The sequence below is a fragment of the Chrysemys picta genome, chromosome 10 (assembly GCF_011386835.1).
Source record: "Chrysemys picta bellii isolate R12L10 chromosome 10, ASM1138683v2, whole genome shotgun sequence".
NCBI classification, from domain to species: Eukaryota; Metazoa; Chordata; order Testudines; family Emydidae; genus Chrysemys; species Chrysemys picta.
Window position 1 is genome coordinate 35518804 of NC_088800.1, and position 26979 is coordinate 35545782.

A 26979-nucleotide genomic window follows, 5' to 3' on the forward strand; every position below is an offset into this window, starting at 1 on the left:
TGCCTCATTTCCCCATCTGTAAAATGGTGATAAGAGTAGTTGGTTGCCTCACAAGGGTGTGCTACGAAGACAAATACGTTAAAGATCATGAGACACACACAAATAATATGATAATGCAGACTACGTAAGTACCTAAAATAGAGAGATGATAAACTCCCGTACACCTACTGACAAGTGAGTAGTATATATCACCTTGGCACAATGAGCTTATGCTTCCAGATAATTGTTGTACAAGTATTCTCTCTTTCTTATGCTCTCAGACGAGACTTCTAATTAAAAAAATGTCATTCAAATATTTTCCCAATTTCTTTCAAAAACTTAAAATACTCTTCATTAGGACTTTTCAACTCTAAAGACCCCTGCTTTTCAGGTTTAAATTGCTTCATTCATTTCTATTGTAACAGATTTTTCAGACAGGGCTTTTAAATTAGCGTTTTTAAAAGGATTGATTTTAGTATCCCATTTGCTAATTTCATACTACTTTGCTTTAAAAAAAAACGCACTTCACAGAATTTTGTGAAAACATCTTATTTTACTAATAGAACTGAGCAGTTTGCTATTTTTATCTGTAATTAACTTCCAATTTACTGGTTGCATTACTGGCTCTGATGGAAGATTCATAGAAGTCACTTTAGTGTGGACTTTTAGAATCTCCATTTCTGGTTAAGTGGATCCTATTAAAGATACCAGAAATTAAAGTATTACTTATGCAGTTATTTTGATATGCACAATTATATGCTTAATGCTAGCTATTGGAATGTTAACATTTTGTTCAAGTTCAAAACACCAGTGGCAAATTAGTTTCTTATTTATATATGTTATTTACTATCTTATTAAAAATATATACACATGCACCAGATGCAGGAGCAGATTTATCATGAAACAAACAGTGTGGTGGCACAGTGCCCCCAATGAGAGGGGAGCCCCCAAAATGCAGAACAAATCTCTGACAGCCTGCCCCCGAGTCCCAGCCAGCAGGGCTCAGGCAAGCAGTCTGCCCGCATGCCATGGCTGGTAGCCCCAAGCTGCTTCTGGAAGCGGCCGGCTGCTGGCATATCTCTGCATGCCCCTGGTGGGTGGGAAAGGTGGCTCCGCATGCTGCTCCCACCCTAGGCAGCACGCGGAGACCTGCTGCTCCCCTCCCCCCAAGGGGCACGCAGAAACATGCCAGCAGCAGGGCTAAGGCAGCTCCCTGCCCGCTCTGCCTCCCTCCCTCTATGCCGCTTCACTCCTGGAAGTGGCTGACATGTCCCTGTGGCCCCTGGAGGTATGTGTCTCCGTGCACTGCCCCTGCCCCAAGCGCCAACTCTGCAGCTTCCATTGGCCAGGAACTGCAGCCAATGGGAGCTGCAGGAGCGGCGCCTGTGGGCAGCAGCACGCAGAGACCTCCTGCCCTCCTCCCCACACACCTAGGAGCAGCTGCTGGAGGGGTGTGTGTGCCGGTCGCTTTGGGAGCCGCGCTGCCCGAGTTAAGGGCCACTCCTCTGCCCTCCTCCAGCATTCCAACCCCTGCCCCAGCCCAGAGCCCACATCCAAACTTCCTCTCAGAGCCCACACCCCTTAACCCTCCTCCTACACCCCAATCCCCACCCCAGCCCAGAGCCCGTACCCAACACCCAAACTTTCTCCTAGAACCTGCCCTCCGCACTCCCTCCTGCACCCCAACCCCCTGTCCCAATCAAGGTACCTCACTTTATTTTCATTTACTTCCCATTACTTATAGGAGGAGGGTGAAGAAAAAAAGAATGAAAAACTGGGGAGATAAGAGGGAATGTTTTTTTTCTTGGCTGGATCCCAAGGGGGGCCCCCCAAAAATGAAGCTGTGCACAGGGGCCCACTAACTCTAAATCTGTCAGTGACCAGATGACCCTGGATATTTGTAGCATAATGATGGGCACATACCTAGACTTTAATCCTTTTCAATCTTGCAACATCTATTTTACCCAAATGGCACCCATTTGCAAGCAAATTCATGGTTATGAAGAAAAAATAATTTGTCTTTTATGCCCTGGAAAGTCAATAAACTACATCCAATACCTTTAACCAGAAACTATCATAATAAAATACCTTTCATGCACTTCCTATATATAGCTCTTTAGAAGCAAATTTGACTTAGGAACACAGACAGTGCAATGTGGTCATAGACCAGTCACAGGCAGAACCTTAAATTTGTGATAAACAATAGAAATGTTGCTGACTGATTTTTGGAGTGCTCAGAAAATTGCTTGCTCCAAATTTAAATTGATATTAAACATGAGAACAGAACATATTTTCATGATGCTCATTAGGCCAAAATGCCCAATTTTATAATCTTATGTTGAATCCTTCATGTAAATTACAAATTGCAAACTAAGGATTAAATCCTACATCTTGAACACCTACAATTAATGGGAGTTCTGGGGTGCAATGAATGCAGAATCAATCACTCAGTGTATGTAAAGCAAGAGATTGTCAATACTAAACAAGAAGATATATGTTCCCAGTGTATGAAATGTCATTTTTTACTGCAGAGCATTCTAATCCATATAACAGGCCACTGGAGGACTACACTAGAAAAACTACCATGTAAGCAATCGCTCTTTGGACGGCTTATGCTGACTGCATTATGACTACTGCAGACATGAATAATCTCAATATGACATTCAGCATATTAAAACAAAGAGCATACAGGAAAAATTTAATTTAAAAGTGTTAAAGTATTGATTTTCATTAAGGTAAACCAGTGTCTGACATGATGAAGTATTGTTTATTATTTTGGATGGTGTCACAAATTTTATGATGTATACAAATAGGCACACTGATCTGTTCTCTTCTGTAAAACAAATAATTGATATAAAATATAGTTTTGATCACTGACAATATGTATAACAATGACATCCCTAACACATATAATAAACATATTGAAAAGGAGAGAAAGAATTGCTAAAAATGATATGAGTTGAAAATGTTCTTCATTTTCTGAGAATAGAACAGATACACACATGTACCCCACACTAGTACCCAAAACAACTTTTAACATAATGGCTAATAAACATTGTGGCTAATAAATATTGTGTTAAAGTAATTTAACCTATTTTTTCCTCTCCTTCTCTCCACAAACTGAAAAGTATTATCAGGTAATACCTCAAATCAGAAATATATTAGTTTGAGTATGTCAGTCACTTCTATTTTCTGTTTTCATATGTATCTTTTTAAACGTGTATTTATATTATATTGATATAGGAAAAATCAATAACAGCATTTAAAAATTAGTTTTACTGCTAAGCCCCCACTCAGGGCTGGGAGGAAAGTGAGGACCCACTGGAGTTGCAGGAGGATCAGAAGTGTAGACAGAATTAGTGGGTTGTTTGGGGGGCAGAACTGATGGGGGCTGGGGAGACAGGATTGATCTGGTGTTGTGGGGGCAGAATTAATTGCTGGGCAGGCAGATGGACAGATGTGAGAGTGACAGCTGGCTGCTGCAGGGGGGCCCAAAATCAATACACCTGGGAGAGACAGCTACATTAATTCTCAAACACATACACTGGAGGGGTAGGGGGAATTAAAAAAACAGAAGACAGATCAAAAACAACCAAAAAGCAAAACTCAAAGTAGTATGTTTTTAAAGGTCTCATGGCTTTGGAGGGTCTAACTCATGATTTTTGAGCTTTTGGAGTTGGCAGTAAGAGTCTATAGCAGAACAAGGAATGGGGGGCAACAGGATGGTACATGTCTGGCATGGTGTCCAAACATAAGGCCATCTGCCGTGCCTGCCATAAGCTCATACACATGGCATACAGCATCTACCCATGGGCCACAGATGTGCAGCACAGCGTCCAAACACGGACAACCCCATTGTGCCCAGTGTTAGCTGCCTACCAGGTCATTCTTAAGCTGCATGAGGAGCAGGGCTGCATCCATGCCACAGGGCAAGGAAGAGAGGTCTGAGAAACAAACCCTTCATTACCTCAGCTGTAGCAGGTGTGATGCCCCTGCTGTGCCAAGGCCATTCCGGGACCCCTCCAGGCAGGGCTCGCAGACCTGGCTATAATCAAGCTGAGGCGCGCACATTAAGCACAAAGCTTCCAGATCAAGATAGACCCTCCACTTTATTCAGCCCACTTTAAGCACCGCCCCCATGTATCTTTTGTGACCCCCCCCTCACTTCAGTGCAAGAGAGCAGCCCTCCCCCCCTTCAGAGGAGGAGAGCACGCGCCCCGCTGGGAGGGACACAGCGAGTCCCTAACGGGTTCCAGCGCGCCCCGAAGTGGGGTGTCTCGCTCCGTGCCCCGCCCACTCCTCCCGGCGCGGGGCAGAGCGGGGAAGCCTCGCCGCGCTGGGGAGATGCTCCTTCCCCGAGTGTGAGGCGGAGCTGCCTGAGGCTGGGGCTCCGCGCGCTCTCCGGGCTCCCAGGCGGCGCTGCGCTGTGCTAAGCGATGGCGGAACAGGCAATCCAGGCGCGCCGCGTCCTCTCCCCCGGCACCCGCCTCCTGTTCCTCCTCACCTGCCTCTTCGTGCCCCTCCTCGGGGTGCCCGGTCCGGCCGGCAGAGCCACCGCCGCCAGGGGCAGCGCCCGGACCTCCTACACGGGTAAAGGGACCACGGCTGCACCCTCCCACCTGTGGGCGGGGGGGGGGGGCTGTGGGGGTGTCGGGGAGGCAGTCGAGTGCATGTTAGGAGGGAAGGTGAAGTGGGCCCGAGGAGGGGTATAGCGGGTATGTTGGAGATCGTGGAGGGGTTTGGAGAAGGGGGATGCAGGGGAAGGGGATCGTGGTGGAGTTTGGGGGAGGGGAATGTAGGAGAGGGGGTCGTGGAGGAGTTTAGGAAAGGGGGATGCAGGGGAGGGGGTCGTGGAGAGTTTGGGGGAGGGGGATGTAGGAGAGGGGGTCGTGGAGAGGTTTGGGGGAGGGGAATGTAGGAGAGGGGGTCGTGGAGAGGTTTGGAGAAGGGGGATGTAGGAGAGGGTATCGTGGTGGAGTTTGGGCGGGGGTCTCAATGGGGAATCACGAATTATAATACTTTTTAACACTGGGTTTCAAATAACACAAGCTGTGTGCAGGGGTAATTTGCTTCCGATGGATAAAAGTCTGAAACCTATAAGGGGTGGTATCAGGGTTATGCTCCTCGTTCTCTTAGCTCATCTTCTCTCCTCACTCTTTATTGCCCCCTGCCTTTAATCCCACATCTCTGAATAGTTCAGTTTGGGACTTTGTGAGATAACAGTGGTGCAGCATGGTGCACAGCTGGCAGTACAAACTCTGTTCAAGAAATGACAACGGATTTTGGAGTTAAACACAGTTTGCTTGGAAAATCCTGCAGGGATTTAAATAGCAACACATTTTATTTATTTTGCATGCTATGTCAACTTTTTGAAAGACCAGACTCAAACATTTTAAATCTGGTTTGAAGGACAAGTCAAGGCTTGAGCACTAACTTTGCAATCCTTAGGGACAGTGCAGAGGTAGAGCTCAGAGGAATTTTTTATTTGATTTTTAATGAAAGTAATCTAGAGAGACCATGATTAAACAGACACAGCTTTATTTAACAGAAGAGAGGGAAAAAACACCCCACTAACAACCTTGTTTAGAGGTTTTTCTTTGCCCTGGTCAAGCAAAAGTTCTCTGGGCGCACACATACGTATTTACAAATACTGACCACAACGTCTCATTAGGTGGTTGTACAACTACTCCAAATAATGAAGAATGCTATTGTTGTCATTATATCAGACCTTAGGGTTTTTTATTTTGTTTTGGTTTTGTTCGCTGTAAGGTGTATTGCATTTATTCACAACTGATGTGGTCATGGATTTGTTATGTATTTGCTTGGTGTGTTTATCTATATGCCAGAGGCAAACAATATATTTTAGTAATTCTTATGATACGTGACAAATATTTCTTATTGTTGAAATACCATTCTTATGGATTTATGATAAAATTTTGTTTGACTTATTCATTGAGTTAACCCTGTTGAAGTCCCAGGGGCTAATCTCAAAGTAAGGATTTGATTTGTACAGTTTAAATGTATAAAACACTCCACAAAACAAAAATGTGTTGATAAAAGTATGCAAATTTGAAAGGGTACAGTCAGCTCAAGCTTGTCCCAAAATACAAATGTTGTAAAATATTGCTTTCACAGAATGTAAGAGCAGTGGAATGTATGAGTCTTCCAAACCGTTGGTTTTAGATAAATATTTCACTCATGGCAGTATTAAAAGCCTGAAAATTAAACTCACTTGAAGCAAAAGTGAAATTGACTTAATTAATTTTCACGTTCTAAACTGGGATGCAAAAAATAAACGAACAGTGCAAATAGTGAAATTTAAACTGGATTAAAAATGTGAATTTTAGTTTGAAATGTAACAAATCCTTACCTATGTTACTATCATGCTAAAAGTGATTTTTTAAAAAGTTACTGTGAATTATACTAGTTGGAAAAATGATATGTTTTCACTAAGTGAGTCTCATCACAATAGAAAGAATAATTATATAGGGCTGTTAAAAAAGGTCATAGTCAAGTACTTTTGTGGAGCCAAATCTTGCCCTTGGGTACAAGCATGCAACTTTGTCTTCAGTGAGAACTGTCTATGTGTATCTGAGGGGAGAATTTGTTTCTCTCTTGGCCATTTTAACTACAATAAAATTGTAATTTACTAAAAATAGAAATTGGTGGTAGATATTTAACTAATTGTTTGAAAAATGTGGTGAATTGGGGCAGTAAACTATATTATAGTATTGCTTTAGAATAGTATATTAAAAGTGTGAGAGAAATCCTTTACAAGTTATTTAGTAAACAACTTATCAGATATAGGTGAACTAAATTCCATATGACTTGGTTATTATGTTTTCCAAACCCTTGAAAATTAAAATTCAGTTTTCTATTCATTAAAATGCAGCTATGTGTGAGTGTGCATGTTGTAACTTTCTTCCTGGAGTATCCCAGTTTTACAAACTGTAGTTGTTTGTTGCAAAACAAAATATGAGATGATTGCCTTTAAATCAATGAAGTGTTTTGTAATATAGAAGAATTTCAACCTAAAGGATAAGAATTAGTTTTCTGAAGTGAATTTTGAGAGAAGCTGCATCCATTGGAATTGTACAACAAAGTTTCCTATATTTATCAGGTTACTTATATCATGATTCTCCTTTAAATGATTTTGCTTTCTTTTGAGAATATAAAAAAATTGAATCTTCCAGTAGATTGTAGAGAAATTTGGGATGGGAGCTCTTGTATAGTTCCACTCTGTCCAGAAATGAAAACCTTAATTTGATATTCTGGCAAATATGTATGGAAAACATACTTGCATAACTTCTGAAATCTACTACTGTTCTTGCACACTGAAGAAGAGTACCTGATTTGTACAAGCCATGGGGACAATACATACCTGTGTATCTGAGATTGGAATCTAGTGGCATGAGCAGAATTCTGCTGTGGACAGATGATATACCAGTGCACAACATCAAGGGCTGTACTGGCAACTTGCCAGGAGCCTGAGGGCTGTACCTTATTTATATAAGTATTTACAAAATTGTCAATTTAATTCCATGATGTGTACAGAATAAATGAAACTTGTATAAATAAAATGTTTCTAACCTTAAAATCCTTCATTATGGCTTTTCCTTTCTCTCCTTCCACTTCCCACTTTACTTCGTTTGTACGCTTTTCCTACTTTTCCTCTCTCCTTCACCCTTTCAGATGTTTTTTTTCCTTCCAGATTTCCCCATCAGTTGTTTAGTTGCAGCCTGCCCCAACATTCTGCATGTCCCTTCTTCTGTCCTCAGTGCCAGGTCCCTGGTCAGCAAGAATTATGCCTTTCCCCCATACTGTTCCTAGGCTGATAGTGGCTTATCCCATTGACTTCAGTGAAGCCAGGATTGCCACACAGTGGCTCTGCCTCCCACTTCCAGGCTGCCAGCCAGCCAGCATCTGGCATTTGGTTTCTTCATCTACCTTAGCTGTTTAGTAGGAAGTAGACATCACTTCTGCTCCCCACTGAACTTATCACTGAGCGGAAGAAACTAATGCTAAACCAAAAAAGAATGTTGCTAGGGCTCTGCAAGGCAGTGCATTTTATCATATGCACAGCAGTGCTGCTGGTATTCAGCGACCCTGGAGATTGGTGGAGCAATAAACATCTTGGCAAGCCATAGGTTGAGACATTGTTTATCATTTAATATTTACAGTAGTGCACACAATACGCTAAGCACATTACAGGCATTCAAGAAGGGGGGCAGTATAAGGTCTGAGGAGCTCTTAATCTAAGGACTAACAGACATGGGCCTGCGAAAGAATAGGCAATCTATATACAAGTCATTCTCTGTAAGCAGCATGGCCATATACTATGAAGATGCTGGTTATCAGCAAGGCTCGCAAAATCTACTAACCAGTGGTAAGTAGTAAACTTTCCCTGGTGCCAAGCCATTAGTAGATATTTTGCAGAAGTTTTGATTTAAAAGTTCCTTGCTTTTCTGACTGCAATAATAACCTTCTAAATGTGAACATAAAAAACATAAGTGTTCCCTTCTTTACTCCACAAACACAGCTCTGTTCTTCTGCTCATGTTCATAACTTTGCCAAGCAGCACCAGGATGAAACAAATCTAAAAAAATCTGGTCAGTCACACAGCTGCCATTCAAACTTTTGCTGTTGGCAGTGTGAAACTGTCAAGTACATCCATTTCACTCTGCTGCTGCTGCCTGGGAAAAAGGAGTGGTAGAAGTAGGCTCTGGAGTTATTCGCTAGGATAGAGGATAACTCTGCTCCCACAATAGCTAGAAGGCTCTGATGGTGGGAGAAGAAACAGAAGGCTCTTCCTTTCCAGAAGCTAGAGAGGGTGAAGCTTCATACTCATAAGACATTTACTGGCCAGAGGCTGATACAAAAAACAAAGCCTCCCCCCTGCATCCCATCCCAAAAAAGGAAAATAGAAATAGTAGCACCCTTTTCCCTTTTATATGAGTTAGGCATGAGGGGGGGGGGAATCACCCCCCAACCAACATTGCCATACCAGCAAAAGTCCAGTATAAACAAAGTTATACTGGGGAAAAGGTCCTTTTGCAGGTACAGCTTATTTCATTCAGGGATCTGTTAGTTGGCAAAAACACTCTTACTGGTTCAGAACAAGTCTACACTACAAAATTAAGTCAACCTAAGTTATGTCAACGTACAGCTGCTACAGTAATTAAATGTCTTTTGCATGTCTGTACTATGTTCCTTGTGTCTGCAGTGCGCATCCTCACTGGCAATGCTTGCATCCATGCAGACAGCAGTGCACCCTGGGTAGTTATCCAACTGTGGAACTCACAACCATCTAGCGCAGGGTGTTTTGGGAAGGGTTTACAATGCCTCATTGGGGCAAACGAGTCATGCAGCGGTGATTGGGAACATGGTTTCAATATTCCGTGATGTAGTTTTCTCCATCCCAGAATTTTATCTGCATCCCATAATGTTTTACACATTTTTTTCAAAACCCGTGCAAACCCGTGCATCCGCCATCTCTCTGAGAAGCATGCACAGTTCTACACTATTGTGATGAGCGTTGCAAGCACAGCGCATCTGTTCCTGCAATATCTGCAGAGTAGCCATGGGGAACATGACAATTCTTTGGAGATCAGCTTGCTGTGGGATATGGAAAGAAACAATTCAAGGTTGCTGGCATTCACGGAGCAGCTGCAGAACATTGGTTCTGGGCCCGAGAAACAAGTACTGACTGGTGGGATCGCATCATTATGTAGGTATGGGATGAGGAGGCTGCTGAACTTTCGGATGCGCACGGCCACATTCCTGGAACTGTGTGCAGAGCTTGCTCCAGCACAGTGACACCAAAATGAGACTGCACTGATAGTGGAGAGGTGAGTAGCAATTGCTGTGTGGAAGCTTGCAACGCCAGGTTGCTATCAATCAGTCGGGAATCAATTTGAAGTTGGGAAATCCACCGTATGGGTTGCTGTGATGCAGTTTGCAGGGCCATTAATGGAGTCCTGCTACGAAGGACTGGGCAATATGCAGGACATACTGGATGGTTTTGCAGCAATAGGGTTCCTGAACTGCGGTGGGGTGATAGATGGCACGCATATCCCAATTTTGGCATCAGACCACCTTGCCACAGAGTACATCAATAGAAAGGGCTAATTTTCTTGGTATTGCAAGTGCTGGGAGATCACTGGGGACGTTTTACCTACATCAATGCAGGATGGTCAGGGACGCATCTTTAAGAACACAAGCCTGTTCAGAAATCTGCAAGCAGGGACTTTCTTTCCAGAACAGAGGATTACCACTGGAGATGTTGAAATGCCAATAGTGATCCTGGGAGACCCAGCCTATCCATTACTGCCGTGACTCATGAAGCTATACACTGGCCACCTTGACAGCAGCAAGGAGCGCTTCAACCACAGGCTCAGCAAAAGCAAAATGACATTGGCACTGTCTACTCAGAAGATCAGCTGTCAGTGAAAAAAAATCGCAATGGTTATAGCTGTCTGCTGTGTGCTTCATAATATCTGTGAGGCAAAGGGGGAAAAGTTTTTGCCGGGGTAGAGGTGGAATGGCTGTCTGCTGACTTTGAGCAGGTAGGTGGAGGTAGGTGGAGGTATAGGGTTCAGGGAGGCTTTGAAAGACCATTTTAATTGTGAGCCACAGTAATGTGTGTTGCTGTAGTGTGCTGTGCCTGGCATTGTTTTTTTGCATCCCGGTATGAACCTTGTAATGAATGCTGTGTGTGCAGTAATATAACATTGCCAATGCACCTATTGCTATTATCTGTGAATGATGTCAGCCCCAGCCAGCATATGTTATGAACTAATAAAGATTAACTAAGTTTCCATAAATAGACTTTTATTCCAAACCCATGCTAACAGACATATTTATAATTGAATGAAACTTTATAAATACAGAGAATAGAACCTTTGAAGGGGAAAGAACAGTCATTTTCATTTCACAAACACATATACCAATGTGCGTCTGTTACTGTCTGTACTCTCCCCCGGAGTGGAGTGGTAGGGGTAGTGCAGCAGCCCCAGATACCATGTGGGAATGAGGGGTGTAGGGAGGTCCTGGAATGCAGTTCTCTACGGGCTGCAGAGGGAGGAGAGCACAGGTCTGTTGAACCTGAAGATCAACAATAGTCTCCAGCATGTCTGTTTGCCGCTTGAGAAGTGCTAGCATCTCCTGCTGCATGTCTCTCCCTGTTCTGTTTTGCAGGGCCATCTCTGCCTAACTCTACAGGGGAATGAGAAGCAGATAACTAATAGAATTGCTATTTCACTACCTCTTCTAGCATGGTTAAAAAGGACTAAACGAACAGATATGTCCCTGCAATTTTAAAGCAAATTACATACTTACCAGAGGTTCTTTCCCCCACATCAGACTTGCCTGCGCTGGACTCTAGGGACTGGCTCAACTGCTCTGGAGTCAAACACAGGTCCTGGCTCACTGTGCTACTGAATCCCTGGTCACCTGTCCCCCATACTTCTCCTCCTGCTCTTCCTCATCCAACAATTCCTCCTCACTGTTCACTCTGGGGTCTGTGACTCTGACTCCTCTGAAGTATCCAGGGGGCTTTTGGGGGTGGTCGTGGTGCCTCTGCTGAGGATGGCATGCAGTTTTTTGTAAAAGCGGCAAGTCTGTGGCTCCGCACCAGAACGACTGTCAGACACCATTGCCTTCTGTTCTGCCTGCTGCAGCTCCTTGGCTTTCATGTGGCACTTCTGCGGGTCCCTCTTGTAGCCCTTCTCCCCCATGCCCCAAGCGATTTGCTTGTAGATATTAAACTTTCTATGGCTGTATTGGAGCTGTGCCTGCACAGCCTCTTCTCACAGACTCAGGTCACCCACCACCTCCTATGTACGCCAGACAGGAGCACATCTGCAGCATGTAGCCAGCACGGTCAGCTGGGCAGTTGCTAGGTGAGCTCTCCACAGCAAGCAAACAAGAAATGGAATTTCAAAAATTCACAGTGATTTAGAGGAGAGGGGCATATACTTGTGTGCTTGGTAGGGATGTAAAATGGTAACGGGTTAACTAGTAAGCATTGGTCTAACTGGTTAACCCGCCCTAACTGTTAACCCCGGCCACGCCAGCCGACCGCCAGCCAACCAGCCAGAGCAACCCCAGCCCAAGCCGTACCAGCTGGCTGGAGCGACCTCAGCCGCACGGGCCAGCCAGAACAGCCCCAGACGCGCCAGCTGGCCAGCTGGAGTGACCCCAGCCGTGCCGGCCGGTGGGATCTCAGCCCCAGCCGTGCTGGCTGGCCGGTGGGAGCAGCCCAGCCCCAGCCATGACGGCCGGCCGGTGGGAGCAGCCCCAGCCGCGCCGGCCGATCAGCCGATGGGAGCAACACCAGCCCCAGCGGTTAACTGGTTAAACGATATAATTTTAATTATTTAAATGGTTAACTTTTAAAAACAATATTTACATCTCTGGTGCCTGGCCACCAGGCAGTGGAGATCAAAACGGTGACCAGAGCAGTCATGGTGGGGCACTGTCCGACACTTCCTGGAGACCATTAAAGTTTGACATAAATAACACAATGTCTACACTGGCACTGCATTGATCTAACTATGTTGATCTAAGTGCTATGTCTCTTGCAGAGGTACTGTATTTTCTGGCGTATAAGACTACTTTTTAACCCAGGAAAATCTTCTCAAAAGTCGGGGGTCGTCTTATACGCCGGGTGTCGTCTTATAGGGCGGGTGCTGAAACTTCCGAGCCGGACTGGAGAATCTGCGGTTGCCGCATATGGTGGGGGGAGCTCAAAAACGGCCGCGGCCGCATCCCCACCCGATGACGAGGTGAGGGGGCGCCTCACCGGGAAGGTGTAAGTGAAGGGCGGAGCAAGCTGCAGGCATCCGGGACGCCCGGGGTATGGAAAAAAGAGATAGAGCGGCGCTGTGCCCAGAAAAACACGCCTCTTTCACCCGTCTGGCCCGCCCTTGTATCCTATTACCGTACCTCCTTCTCTGCCTCTCAGATCTCGCTCCTGAGGACTGCAGTGAAGCGGCGCAGGCGTGCATGTGCGAGATCTGAGAGGCAGAGAAGGAGGTAATAGGATACAAGGGCGGGCCAGACGGGTGAAAGAGGCGTTTGCGCTACCGTTCTGATAGTCTTGGAGACAGGGAGGGCTGGGCAGGCAGGGAGAGCTGACCAATCCAAGCAGGCTTTGTATACAACAACCAGCCAATCGCCGGTAAGGTACATCGCTTGCCGTGATTGGCTGGTTGTTGTATACTGGGTACCACATACAGTACAGCACCAGTATCTGTACCTGTTCATACAGTATAGCACCAGTACATACAGTACAGTATACAAATGTCCAACAGTCAAAACCCCATCATGGCTCCACCAGCAAGAAGAAAGAAATATGAAGCCAGTTTCAAACTTAAAGTTGTAAACTTTGCCATGGAACATAATAACTGCGCTGCTGCAAGACAATATGGAGTAACAGAAAAGATGGTTCGGGACTGGAAAGCAAATGAAAAAGCATTAAAGAGTATGCCAAGGGGTAAGTGTGCATTAAGAAGAGGCACTCCACATTGGCCAGAACTCGAAAAACATGTAGCAGACATGGTGAATGAGCATCGCCAAAACGGTTATGTAGTGACATGAAATAAAATACATTTGTTTGCACTTCAGTGGGCCAAATCTAACCCAGATCACAGCAACAGATTTAAGGCCACTGTATCCTGGTGTACTAGATTCATGGGAAGGCATAATATGGTACTGAGGCAAAAGATGAAAATTGCCCCAAAATTACCTGCAGATCTTGATAGCAAAGTAAATAGTTTCCATCGATACGTAATACAACAGCGCACTAAACATGGCTATGCGTTAAGTAGTATTGGAAATATGGATGAAACTCCAATGAATTTTGATATGGTTGGAAATAAAACTGTCCATCAAAAAGGTGAAAAAACAATTTTAATTAAAACAAGAGGACATGAGAAGTCCAGTTTTACAGTGGTACTAGGATGCACAGCTGATGGCGCCAAACTGAGACCAATGATTATTTTTAAAAGAAAAACAATGCCGAAATTCAAGATCCCTGTTGGTTGTTTTGTACATGTGAATGAAAAAGGCTGGATGGATGAAGAAGGGGTAAAGCTATGGCTTGATAATGTATGGAGCAGGCGACCAGGTGGACTTATTTAAAAATGTAGTCTACTGGTGTGGGATATGTTCAGGGCTCATTTAACTCCCAGCACCAAGCAAATGCTTGCAAGACTAAACACAGATGCGGCAGTTATTCCTGCAGGATTGACATCGTTGGTACAGCCACTGGATGTGTGCCTAAACAAGCCATTTAAAGATCGCATTCAAGAACAGTGGAATGAATAATGGTTAGCGGCGAAAAGTCATTCACAAAAGGAGGAAACATGCGTGCTCCACAGTTGGATGTTTTGTGCAAGTTTGTCATAAAAGCCTGGAATGATATTGATGCAGAAACAGTAATCAAGTCTTTCAAGAAGTGTGGCATATCAAATTCATTAGATGGTATGGAGGACGACTACTTGTGGCAAGATGAAGAGGAAGCCGAAGCTGAGACCACACCATCTGATACGGAATTCGATCCATACGATGACTGCCTTACAAATGTATCACAAGATGTCATTGATGTACTTATGATATCAGATGACGAACAGGAGGATTTTGAAGGCTTTTAAAGGGAAACTGTCACGCCAGCAAAACCTGTAAAAATACCGTAGCTTGCAGTTATGATGGGCGTTGCTAACTCGCCAGGGACTTGCCCGGCACTTGCTCTCTCTCTCTCTTGTTTGTTATCTTCCTCCTATCATCATCAGTTCCAGTTTGGTTGACAGCTTAGAAAACAAACAGCATGGCAGCTCCCATGGGTTTATTGTCTTATCCTTCCTTTCAGCTTTAGAGTGAATTAGGAAAAGTTTAATCCACTTGCACTGTTTTATGTTTACATGTTTGATGACAAACAGCCTTATGTTTATAAGTGACAGTTTTCCTGCTAAGTACCTGCATGTCATAAGCATTTGAATTAAAATTACCATATTGAAATCAAATCTGATGTTTTTTTAATTTTTTTTTGGTGTGCGTTGGAAGAGGGGTAGTCTTATACGGCGAGTATATCCCAAACTCTATATTTTAACTGGAAAAGTTGGGGGTCGTCTTATACGCCCAGTCGTCTTATACGCCGGAAAATACGGTACTTATTAAGTCGGCATAGTGGGCGAGTTACATTGGTGGGAGCAACATTTTAGTGTAGAGGCTTACAAAGTTAGGGCGACATAAGACTTACAGGCCATAAACTCTCTTTCCACTAGGATTGGCAAATCCTTCCTAGTGTAGGTAAGGCCCGAGTAACTGTGGGGATAGCAGGAATGCCTGATTTTTTCACTGCCTTCCAAGTGTATCAATAGTCCAGGAACACACACACTCAACATTGTTTTTTTCCGTTAGAACATATTATAAAAATTACAAATTACCATTCTGAGTCTTCTTCTGCTTTCCCTAGAGTAGTTATTTCATGGCATAGAATTTTTTGTTTGTGTTGTTTTGTTTCTAGTTTGTCCCTTTGTTTTTACAGAAAAAGGAATTAATAATCTACTGTTAAATGGTATCTGGATTACCAAAGAACTCTTGCCAAAAAAATAAAAATAAAAGCAAAAATGTCTTTATAAAAAGATGGGCAGCAAGGATTTTCTGAAACAATCCTATAGTTTTCACTGGAAAGGGATTTTTTTTTAGAAATTGAAGGATTGAGTTTCAATCTACCTTCAGTTTTTAATTAAATACTTCTGATTTTGGCATGAATGTGGAGGGAATTCAGCATCCAGGACCTCATTAGGTGGGGACAATGAGTTTTGTTTAGAATTTCTGTTTATGTGGTTATATAGTCTAAAGTAGTTTAGGGCTCCTGGCCTTGAACAAAAATTTTTTTACAATCAGATTACATTTGTGATTGGAACAGACCATATGTCATCACAGGCATCAGTTTTAAAGGTGACCTACAATGGACTTGTTTTTAAAATTGGGGTTATGCCCTGTTCTCAGCCCATATGTGCTTCAAATTCAGCAAAGGTTTTTTCTTGCTATTTTTGTACTTTTATAAGTATATTTATACAACTTAGAACAGCATCAAACATCCATTGCATTTGGAAAATGAATGTTAAAAAGGAAATGGCAAACAGATACTTTACTCAGTGACCAGAAAAATTTGCTCATTCATACTCTTGTTTGCAAATATTTGAAGTGGTGGCAATAGAAAGCTGATGAAAATAATCTTGCTTCTCACTTCCTTAGTACGGAGTTGTTGACAGTGGGTGAGATTTTAAATAATGTCTTGATCAGCTTTGAACTAAACTGGATATAATAAACAATTGATACAACATTAGCACTAGGCACTTGAGCAATTAGATCCTTCAGAAATAGCTTCAAGTTTAACTAGAAGCAGGAAAATTATCTTTTCACTGAGAATTGAAATATCCCATTTATAGACATTATACCTTAATTAGTAGCACACTCATATCCTAACTAAAAAAAAAATCAGCATGAGATTGACAGCTGTGGATACTGACAGCTTCTTTCTACAGAATAGGTGTCATGTACTTATGTACCAGATATGGATTAGAGTTGCCAAATTTGGTTGGGCATATTCCTGGAGGTTTCATCACATGACATAATCTTTAATTAAATATTAATCTTTAATTCCTGGAGACTCCAGGACAATCCTGGAGGGTTGGCAACCCTAATATGGACTGATCACAGAGTTTGCTTATACACATCACATGGGTTCATCATACAATCCTTTAATGCTCTGCCAGATATGGCTGAGGTTCATTTAAATAAGGTATTTACTTATAACTCACAACCTAGTGGCTGAATGGTATAATACAGTTTAGCAGTCTATTACACCTCCCCTTTTATGTTCTACATTCCTGCCATTTACAATGTGTATGCTATCATGCTGTCTTTGAAGTATGTATGTCTGCTAAGTGTCTCTGAATCATACTGGTTTTCTAATTACACGACCTACATGCGTAACAACTTATCATCTGGCTTGCCATTAGTGGCAACAACTGGCTGTGGTCGGGCCAGAATCCTTGAATCATCATTGTCTTGTTCTGCATCTGCCATCTGTAGAGTTTGCTTTGTTGATTGTTCTCTTTGAGGAGCATACTGTAGATGTCAGCTGTTTCCATTGATCTCTCTACTGTTGGTCTTGATCAAATATGATCTGGATGCTGAATTATTTTTCTTTATGACAGCTAGAGTTGTCCATCCCTTTTCTCTATCCAATTCGACATGAACACAGTCACCAGGTTCTAGACCCAGCAGTTCTCTGCGTGACATCTGTTATGAAAGTGTTCATAAGCTCTTTTAGCCCTTGTATCCAATTTGGCTACTCTCTTCAGGTCTGGCCACTTTGGAGATGGATTGTTTTCCAAAATTGGAACAGTAGTTTTGAGTTATCTTCCCAGCAGAAGCAGGGCTGGACTCTATCCAGTAGCTGCTATATGTTCATCATAAGGTCCTTTAATGCTCTGCCATGTATCACTGAAGTTTATTTCAAGTATTTTCATCCAGACTACATCACACGATCCATTGTCTACAGCCAAGCTCTAAGATACAACAGCATTTCCTCCAATCCCTCAGACAGAGACAAACACCTACAAGATCTCTATCAAGCATTCTTCAAACTACAGTACCCTCCTGCTGAAGTGAAGAAACAGATTGACAGAGTCAGAAGAATTTCTTCCTGGCCCTTCCATGCTGGTATAGGAGTTTGTGGTTGGGAGGGATGGGGAAGAGACAGAGCCAGAGCCAGGCAGCATTTACCTTCTGCTGCCAATTCCCTTGAGTTTGGGTGTGTTTCCAAGTTATTGCTAGGTTGTTTTCAAGCCAGTAGTTCCTTTCCCGCTCCAAACAGCTGCAACTCCTGCATTCCAAATGAGTTAATTAAGTAAACATTAGGGATGAAAAATGTTAACCGGTTAACCGGTAAGCATTAGTCTTACCTGTTAACCTGCCTTAACCGTTAATCCCCGGGCAGGCTGGCCCGCCAACCCCAGCCACACCAGCCGGATCGGCCCCAGTCCGAGCCGTGCCGGCCAGATCAGCCCTAGCCACGCCAGCCAGATTGGTCCCAGCCTCTCTCCCTTTAATTGGTTAACCATTTAAACAAAATATTTTTAATAGTTTAAATGGTTAACTTTTAAACGATATTTACATCCCTAGTAAACATGAGTTCTTAAATAACCAAGAAATAGTTTTAAAACTTGACCTTACCTCGTGTTAAGAAGAAAAATACAAAATAGTCTTTCATTTTGCTCAGATTTGAAACAATTACACCCAAGGTACAGTAGAGTAGGACTTATACAACCACATTAGTGAATGTTTTATATGATGCTGTTCTAACCAGTAGATGAAAGTATTCCTTTTGTCTGAATCCCTTCCACCTTACTCCGCTGAAGCAAGAAAGCAAAAAAAACAAAAAAACAAACCCTGTCAGTCACCCCACCTATAAAGGATGCTGCCATTTCTTTCTAACTTGTTCTTTATCTTTGTGCCGTGGGAGGATGAGACTTACATTGATTGGTGCCCATTTTGAGGAGGGCATTTTTAATATGGTTAAGAGGTGTTTGAAACTACGCTATTCTGAATAAGCAGTTGTAGTTAGTTCAGTGGCATTATCTAGTTTAAAAAACACTCTCTGTAGGATTTTTACAGTTACCTGGTACCTGGATGATTTGTAAAAATGGCACAAGAAATTTTTGACTATGTCTCACTTTTTCCAGTGTTACTCATAGATGGTGAGATAAGGGCCCTCTCTTCTTGGGCTTCAGATTTGGAAAGTATGATGGTGCTAACAAGAGTAATGAATAATAAAATCAGTGAATTTTATCAAGCTAACCCTAGGTGGCTTAACCTCCACCACCCTCACAGACAAAAAAGAGGATTAGATGAGAAATACATTTCTACATGTACATACCTGAATCGATCTACCATAATTAAATATCAAGTTGTACCAATGTTCATGAAAATGAGTACATTGTATTTCACTATATGTGTATATTAAACATATTTCTTTTGTTGTGTAGGTATATCAGAACCTTCTTTTATTGCTAAAAGTGAAGATCGTTTGTTTAAACACTTATTTCAAGACTATCAAAAATGGGTTCGCCCAGTCCAACGCTTGAATGACACAATAAAAATAAAGTTTGGTCTTGCGATCTCTCAGTTAGTGGATGTGGTATGTATGGTAAACAATATTAAAACTACAAACTGAGCAAAGCTTTTAGAATAGGGAAGTGTTTATGAAAAATAACTTGATATTCTATTGTTAAATAATTGTGCATATTATATATATATATAAAATAAATGAAACATTTTAAAAGGAGGCATATATAGATAAGGGTGCAATGAGGAGGAAAGTCCCAGAAAGAGAGAGCCTCAGAGAAGTGAAGATGGAGGAAGAAAAATAGAATTGTTAGAGGCCACAGAGAGAATGATGAAAATAAGTGGCCCTTGGACATATTTTTGTTTTCTGTAAAATTTGTTAACTAAAGCTTTTAGTATATGTAGAGTATCAGAGGAGTAGCCATGGTAGTCTGGATCTTAAAGCGACAAAGAGTCCTGTGGCACCTTATAGACTAACAGAAGTATTGGAGCATAAGCTTTCATGGATGAATACCCACTTCGTCAGATGCATATTCACCCACGAAAGCTTATGCTCCAATACTTCTGTTAGTCTATAAGGTGCCACAGGACTCTTTGTCAGTATATGTAGAGTTATTGGGTTTTCTATTGTTTAAAATTAATTTCAATGAATAAATACAAAAAGTTTTAAATTGTAGCAATCTGTTCTCTTGTTGGTTCTATAAACATAAAATATAGAAAAGTTATTGCACAAAAAAAGAAGAAATAAAGATAATGTCCTTGAACATGTCAGTTCCATAAAAGAGGAGATAATCTACTGGCATGGCATAGCTTAGAACATTAAAGATTTCAACTTGATATTTTTTAATTTACTAATTTTAAAAATGTTTCCTAATTGAGCACCTTCTGAAAAGTATATTCTGAATTTAAACAGAAAAAAAAATCTGTAAGGCTTTTTCTGTTCCCATAATGGTTTTAAAGAGTATTTTCAATTAGTCATTTTGTTCCTTGATGACTCTACAGGGAAACAGTAGTACTATACGTGAAATGCTGTAAAATATACAAAGTAAATCAATGTTGGATGTGAGGAGGAGGGGAAATCACTTTTTCATTAACTTATTTTGGTTACTGTAATCTTAGTTGGTGGCTGTAACAATAGTAGTTAGAAAAAATAGACAAACAGGCTTTTCAAATGGAATCCTTCTTAATTAATATATTTGTATTGCAACTTAATGAGCCTCCTTTGAACAAAACCACAGTTGGTTACAGTGAATAAGCAGTGTAAAATCATTGTTCCCATAAAAACATGCTGTTTAAATTTTTTATAGGATGAGAAAAATCAGCTGATGACAACAAATGTTTGGATGAAACAGGTATGTGCAAATGTCAACTGAAGAGTCCATTGAGTGACTAAAATGTAAAGTTGTAAGCAGATTTTTTAGGTGGTTGTATATTTATAGGATCTTCATCTAAAAACTATATTAACCTTTATTTTATATAGCATGTTTAACACAAAAGGCACATCATAATGCTCAAAAGAAGTAATAGCCACAAAATTCAGTTAAATAATTAAAAAATACATCTAAAAGCTTTTTCAAAAAAGAAAATTTCTAATAAAAGTGGCATATTTTAGATACATTTATGAAATGAAGATACATATATTCAGACATATATTTTGAAATTCCTATAACCAGTTTTTAGTCAGAAACTGTCACAAGCACAAGATAGTATAGCTTTGTATAATTGCTTTTAAAAAGTTATTTTAAAATTATACTGTTAAGATATTTTTTATCCTATTTTGATTAACAAAGCTCAGGACTTTTAATTTCATGTCCAATAATCTATCTGGAGGTCAAGGAGGAGGGGCTTGCTATAAACACCTAGTTGGTTTATTCTGCCCTAGGTAAAGGTATTAGATCATAAGCAGGAAGTGCCCTCAAGTTATAATAATCACAATCCAGAACTAAACTTTGACGCAGTTATTATCTTTAGATATATTTGTCACTGAGTTACCCTTAAATTGTCACAAAGTGTTTCCTCCTTTCACCCCACTTACCATCTTCAGTCCTCTAACTCTTCCCTGCACCTTTATTGACTTTGAGAAACGTTTAGGCCCCCTACGTGCAGTGAGCACACGGTTTACTAAATTATATTTGTAGAACTTTCTCAATTTTCCTCTTTCCCATAAAAACTGCAATATATACTTAGTTGTTTTCAGTGTTGTTGCAATTGTGTTGGTCCCAGGATATGAGCGAGACAATGTAGATGAGGTAATATGTTTTATTGGACCATCTTCTGATGATGGAAAGTATAAGCTTTTGAGCTACACAGAGCTACTCTTTCCTTCTACAGACTAGAAGAAGAGCTCTATGTAGGTTAAAAGTTTGTACCTTCCACCAACAGAAGTTGGTCCAGTAAAAAATATTACCTCACCTTTCTTGTCTCTTATTTATACTCAAGCATTTCTTTTTAGATTAGCTATTAAATAGTTGACTGTGGTGGGGGAGTACGTGGGACTCCCTTACACTGGTTTTTGAAGCAGTAGCCTGCCCTTACCATCACCTGCTACTACTTCAGAATAGCAAGAAAGTCTGATGAAATCCACTTATGCCCTCCCCAACTATCACTGTTCAGTACTTTAACTAGATGAACCGGTTCAGTTAAAATAAGTGGCCTAAACTGACATTTAAAGCTCTACCCAAATGGTGAATCTTTTGAGATCCTATTTTTTCTTGCACTTCTACATTTTCTAGTTCAGAAATAAAAGTACCAAAATGTTAAGGTGGAGTTATATTATTTCTAGTGCTGACAGATCCAGAAAGCATTGGCAATCTCATGAGACAGCAGGATCTTCTTTTCTGACCCTAAAGTTCAGATCAGCTTTAGATAAGCTTCCAAACTTTTGGATGCTTATCCAAACCAAACTTTTTCAAGTTTGCCCATCCTTATTTTGTAACTGCTTTAATTTATGTGACTACATTGTTAAAGAGGATTTTAATATTTTTAAAAACTCCATACAGAAGTACTGTGGAACTAAATGGCTCTTAAAATTGAAGAAAGAAAAATTGGACCAGGTAGATAATGACTAACTGGGTCACCATGTTCATTTTAATATGTGAGATGTGGAAGCAAAAAGTCTGATCTCTCTTTTACATCCCTTCTACTTCTTTTTCATCCAAAAACTATCTATATATTGCCTGTTTTAAGTCAGTTTTAAAGATACTATAACATTTGTCATGTACTTATAGGAATGGATAGATGTAAAATTAAGGTGGAAACCTGAAGACTACGCTGGAATAACATCTATTCGTGTCCCATCAGAGTCTATCTGGATTCCAGATATTGTGTTGTATGACAAGTAAGATTTTAATCTTATTCTATAAAATAAATCTACCCCTGCCACATTGACCATCCACTCTCCACATAGAATGAGGCATGGGTTCTGCAGGTAAATAGTGTGTGATCCCATAATTAGACTGTATTATAATACATGCTCATAAGGTGTCAGAATTAAAAATGCATGGACTGCCTTACCTTTGGCATTTCCAGACTTCTGAGTGCTTTGCTTTACAATCTTAATAACATTCCCTTTTTCTATGAAATTTTCTAGGACTTTTTAAAAAAAATAGTTAAATTCCTTCATATGAAAAGATTTGCTAGTCAGAAGTAGAACACTGTCCTGCACAAACATGCATTCATTTATGCTAGGGCTCCTGCAGAGTCCTACCAGAGTGCACAGTTCTGAATACAAACTAATAGGCTGAGGCCATCAAAATACATCCTCATATATATAATACTCAATATACAAAGATGCTAAATGAAACTTTACTCACCTTTCTTATACATCTATGCAGAGAGGTAATAGAACTTGGAGAGACTGAATTTTGAATGAAAGTTTCTGCTCAACTTATATTTGCATACACAGTGCCTGTAGAACACTGGTTGATTGTTCAGTTAAAAAAACTCTGTTATTGTATTTATAAAACAAAGAAGTTTGGAAGTGCTAAATGTATTGTTTGTTTTTTTGCATGCATAATTAAGTTAAAGTAAAATTGATTTTCACCAGCCCACCAATATGCACATCTGTTAAGCAGGGGCAATTCCTATCACAAGTCAGGTTTTGACCCCCTCTTCTGAGGCACTAGAGCTGTTCAGAAAAGTTGCACAAATATTATTATTATGGGGAAAATGTTTGTTCATGGTTTGCTTTTCCTTAATCAGCTTAAACTTAAAAAAATACAGTCCTGATCTAAGGACAAAAGTGCAAAATTTCCACTCTAAAGGTAAAAATCTGAGAGTGATAAGCATCTGAAATGACACTTTGGAATGGTGACACTTAATAGGAAACCTTAACTAAAAGCATCTGGTTGTAATGTGTGTAATAACATAGCCAAATATGTATATTTTTTCCTTTCAGTGCAGATGGTCGTTTTGAAGGAACATCTACAAAAACAGTAGTAAAATATGATGGGACCGTTTCTTGGACTCCCCCAGCAAACTACAAAAGTTCTTGTACCATAGATGTTACATTCTTTCCATTTGACCTCCAAAACTGCTCCATGAAATTTGGTTCCTGGACCTATGATGGCTCACAGGTTGATATTATTCTAGAAGATTATGATGTTGACAAGAGAGATTTCTTTGATAATGGAGAATGGGAAATAGTAACTGCAACAGGGAGCAAAGGGAAGAGAACTGATGGATGCTGCTGGTACCCATTTATTACATATTCATTTGTAATTAGACGGTTGCCTCTTTTTTACACACTGTTTCTCATTATTCCGTGTATAGGACTTTCATTTTTAACTGTCCTTGTCTTTTATCTCCCTTCAAATGAAGGTGAAAAAATTTCTCTCTGCACTTCGGTACTGGTGTCTTTGACTGTCTTTCTTCTTGTTATTGAAGAGATTATACCATCATCTTCTAAAGTTATACCACTTATTGGAGAGTATTTGGTGTTTACTATGATTTTTGTGACACTGTCCATTGTGATAACTGTCTTTGCTATTAATATTCATCATCGTTCCTCTTCTACTCACAATGCTATGGCACCTTGGGTCCGCAAGATATTTCTTCATAAACTTCCAAAGATACTTTGCATGAGAAGTCATGTAGATAGATACTTTGCTCAGAAAGAAGAAACTAGCAATATCAGTGGATCAGAATCATCTAGGAACACCTTGGAAGCAGCTCGAGAGTCTATCCGATACATTACAAGACATATCATGAAGGAGAATGACGTTCGCGAGGTGTGTGTATTGGTGATGTTGCACTCATTTGTTCAGATGAGAAAGTAGAATAGAAATCTAAACAATGGCTTAGAATACCTGTCTCTGTTCTTATCTAGTATAGCAGTGACCAAATATTTCCTGAAATAGCTAGAAATGCTAGCTTTGTTTCAAGATGTCCTGCTTTTGGCAAGTGATAAAAAGGCCTTCCAGTAAACAAGTACATTTTTGATAGACTCCATATGAGTACTGTATACTTTCTGCAATGGTGATCAAAATCTGTCTGGCTCCCTTTTACAGTTAAGCCTTTTGTGGTCTTTCTGAAAATATTTTCTTATAATTATAAATCCCTTAAAGATGTTTGGTCAATTACAACAGTAGAGTGAATGAATATTCTAAATCTTATTTTGCCTGTAGGGTTGCTACTGGACTGTTTCATTATCACATTATTGTTGGAGAGTATGTATTCTTAATTTTAACACATGACAAGATATCTTTGTCATTTTAAATTTAATTGATTTTTATAAGTAAAAAAATACACATTAAAGCTATCTTATGTGTAGTTCAGCAAAAATAGAACTAAACTTAATTTTGCAGTCTTAAGTCCAAACCAGAACAATGTATTATTATTATTTGTGTTACTGTAGTGCCTAGGAGATGTAATCAGAGACCAGAGGCCCATTGTGCTAGGCGCTGTACTGGTATCTTATCTTCGTGCATTTTATATATAGTATCTCTGTATGTACAGTATTTCCTATATGTATTATGTCTACTATATTATTACTCTCAGACCCACAATGTTGAATTTTATGTGTCTGATTCTTCTCTCACTTTCACTGGTGTAACTTTGTTGATTTAGATTTACACTAGAATAAGTGAGTGGAGAATTATTTTTCAACTGTGATGTTGCACCAACATATGTTTTTTGCATTGAACTACAAGTGAAGGGGTATTTGTAAGGAAAAAATGTGCAGGTGTATTTATGCATCAAGCAATCACACATTCAAATAACTGCATACCTGAATGTGTGCTAGGGGTACAACAGTTGCTCTGGGTCAATTTTCTTTTTATCACTTGCATTCTTTGCCATAATGTTGCAATATCTTGATTTTAAATATATATTTATAAATATAGTCTATATATTGTGAGGGAAAACACTAATAAGAGAAAAAAATCATAATCTAAGGTCTTGATCCTACAATGAGCTTCCCCTAGGTAGGCCCCAGTGCCTGCAGGATCAGGGCCTTGGTCTAGTAGCTGGATCACTTGTAAATATTTTACTTATCTTTCAATAAGTGGGGGGAAAAACAGAACTAATTTGATTTCTCATTGTGGGTCCAATCCTGCTAACAGTTGCTACAGGTGGAATTTTTGCTACTGTGAATATTGCTATTGAAGTATGCTAGTAATGAGGTGTTGAATACTTTCATCTCCCAGGAAGTTGGAAGTGTTCAGCACCTTGCAGAGTTAGGCCCTGATTCTTTGGCTGTAACTAAAGTATTCAGCCCTCTTCCCAAAATGAGTTTGACAACTTTGCTCTAACTCAAAGTGTAACAATAGAAAGATCTTGAATGCTTATCGAACTGGCAAAATAGAAAAATTTATACTATGTGCTAGCTTCTTCAGTCCTTATTCAGACAGAAGTCCCATTGACATCACAATATCAATAGGACTTCTGCCTGAATCAGGACTATAGGATTTGGCCCTGTATTTGTAAATGTTCTAGAATATTGAGCAATTCTTGTTTGTTTGTTTTTTAGGTTGTTGAAGACTGGAAATTTATAGCTCAGGTGCTTGATCGAATGTTTTTATGGACTTTTCTTCTGGCTTCAATAATTGGATCAATTGGGTTGTTTATTCCTGTTATTTATAAATGGGCAAATATAATAGTACCAGTCCACATTGGAAACACACACACATAAAATATTAGTGGGGTACCACTTCTGCTATGAACGTGATTCTTAAAAGATACATGGTAGTTCTATGTTCATGCAAATAGTGTGCATGGCACACTTTTAATATAATTATAATCTTAAGTATAAGGAATCATGCCTATATTTAATCATGGCATTTTAGGACACGTGCAATACCTACTGCTTAGCTGTTAGCCTACTAATTCATTTCTAAATCTGGACAAAACAAACACACCTTTTCAAACACTTGCATGTATTGTATGCCCCCCCAAAATACAGTACATAGATAACTGCTGAGAACTAGAGGGATTTAAAAAACTTTTTAGATGCTAGTTGTTTTAGAATTGGCAAAACACTATATAAACTATACACTGTACTACTGAATGTTAAAAGTGTGTAGATGTTTATGTATTAGAGCATTGTGATTGGTTACTTAACTTACCACAATGAGCAGAAGAGGGTTTTAAGAGAATAAATTCTTTTGAGTGTTCTGAAAATTTGAGTTTTAAAGTAAATTACAAATATTAACCATCTATTCTAATGCACTAGGTGTAATATGTACATTAAAATAATCTATGGTTCTATATTTGTCTTTATTTATACATTTTCAATGAAAAATACTATTAACTTTAAAGACACAGCTCAATTATCAGTTTAAGTTTGGAATTAATACTATTTTGCACTTCTTTAATTTACCAAAAATAAACCTCGCAACAGGTATATAGTATTGTTTCAGATAG

General features: G+C 40.2%; 1 protein-coding gene across 1 annotated transcript; it reads left to right on the forward strand.

The window, feature by feature from the left end:
- Nucleotides 1-4195: 4195 nt before the first annotated feature.
- On the forward strand, nt 4196-26820 carry CHRNA5 (cholinergic receptor nicotinic alpha 5 subunit). The gene is made up of 6 exons (XM_005294504.5): nt 4196-4569; nt 19041-19192; nt 20427-20471; nt 22347-22456; nt 23516-24347; nt 26087-26820. The coding sequence occupies exons 1-6, from the start codon at nt 4416-4418 to the stop codon at nt 26246-26248; spliced, it is 1455 nt and encodes a 484-aa protein (XP_005294561.2). The 5' UTR covers nt 4196-4415; the 3' UTR covers nt 26249-26820.
- Nucleotides 26821-26979: the final 159 nt, after the last annotated feature.

What these genes read in the sequence shown, in the direction of transcription:
- CHRNA5 (XM_005294504.5), top strand. Translation starts at nt 4,416, where the DNA reads ATGGCGGAACAGGCAATCCAGGCGCGCCGCGTCCTCTCCCCCGGCACC. An exon ending in CGCCCGGACCTCCTACACGG is followed by an intron (nt 4,570 to 19,040) that starts GTAAAGGGACCA and finishes TTTGTTGTGTAG; the next exon opens with GTATATCAGAACCTTCTTTT. An exon ending in TCTCTCAGTTAGTGGATGTG is followed by an intron (nt 19,193 to 20,426) that starts GTATGTATGGTA and finishes AATTTTTTATAG; the next exon opens with GATGAGAAAAATCAGCTGAT.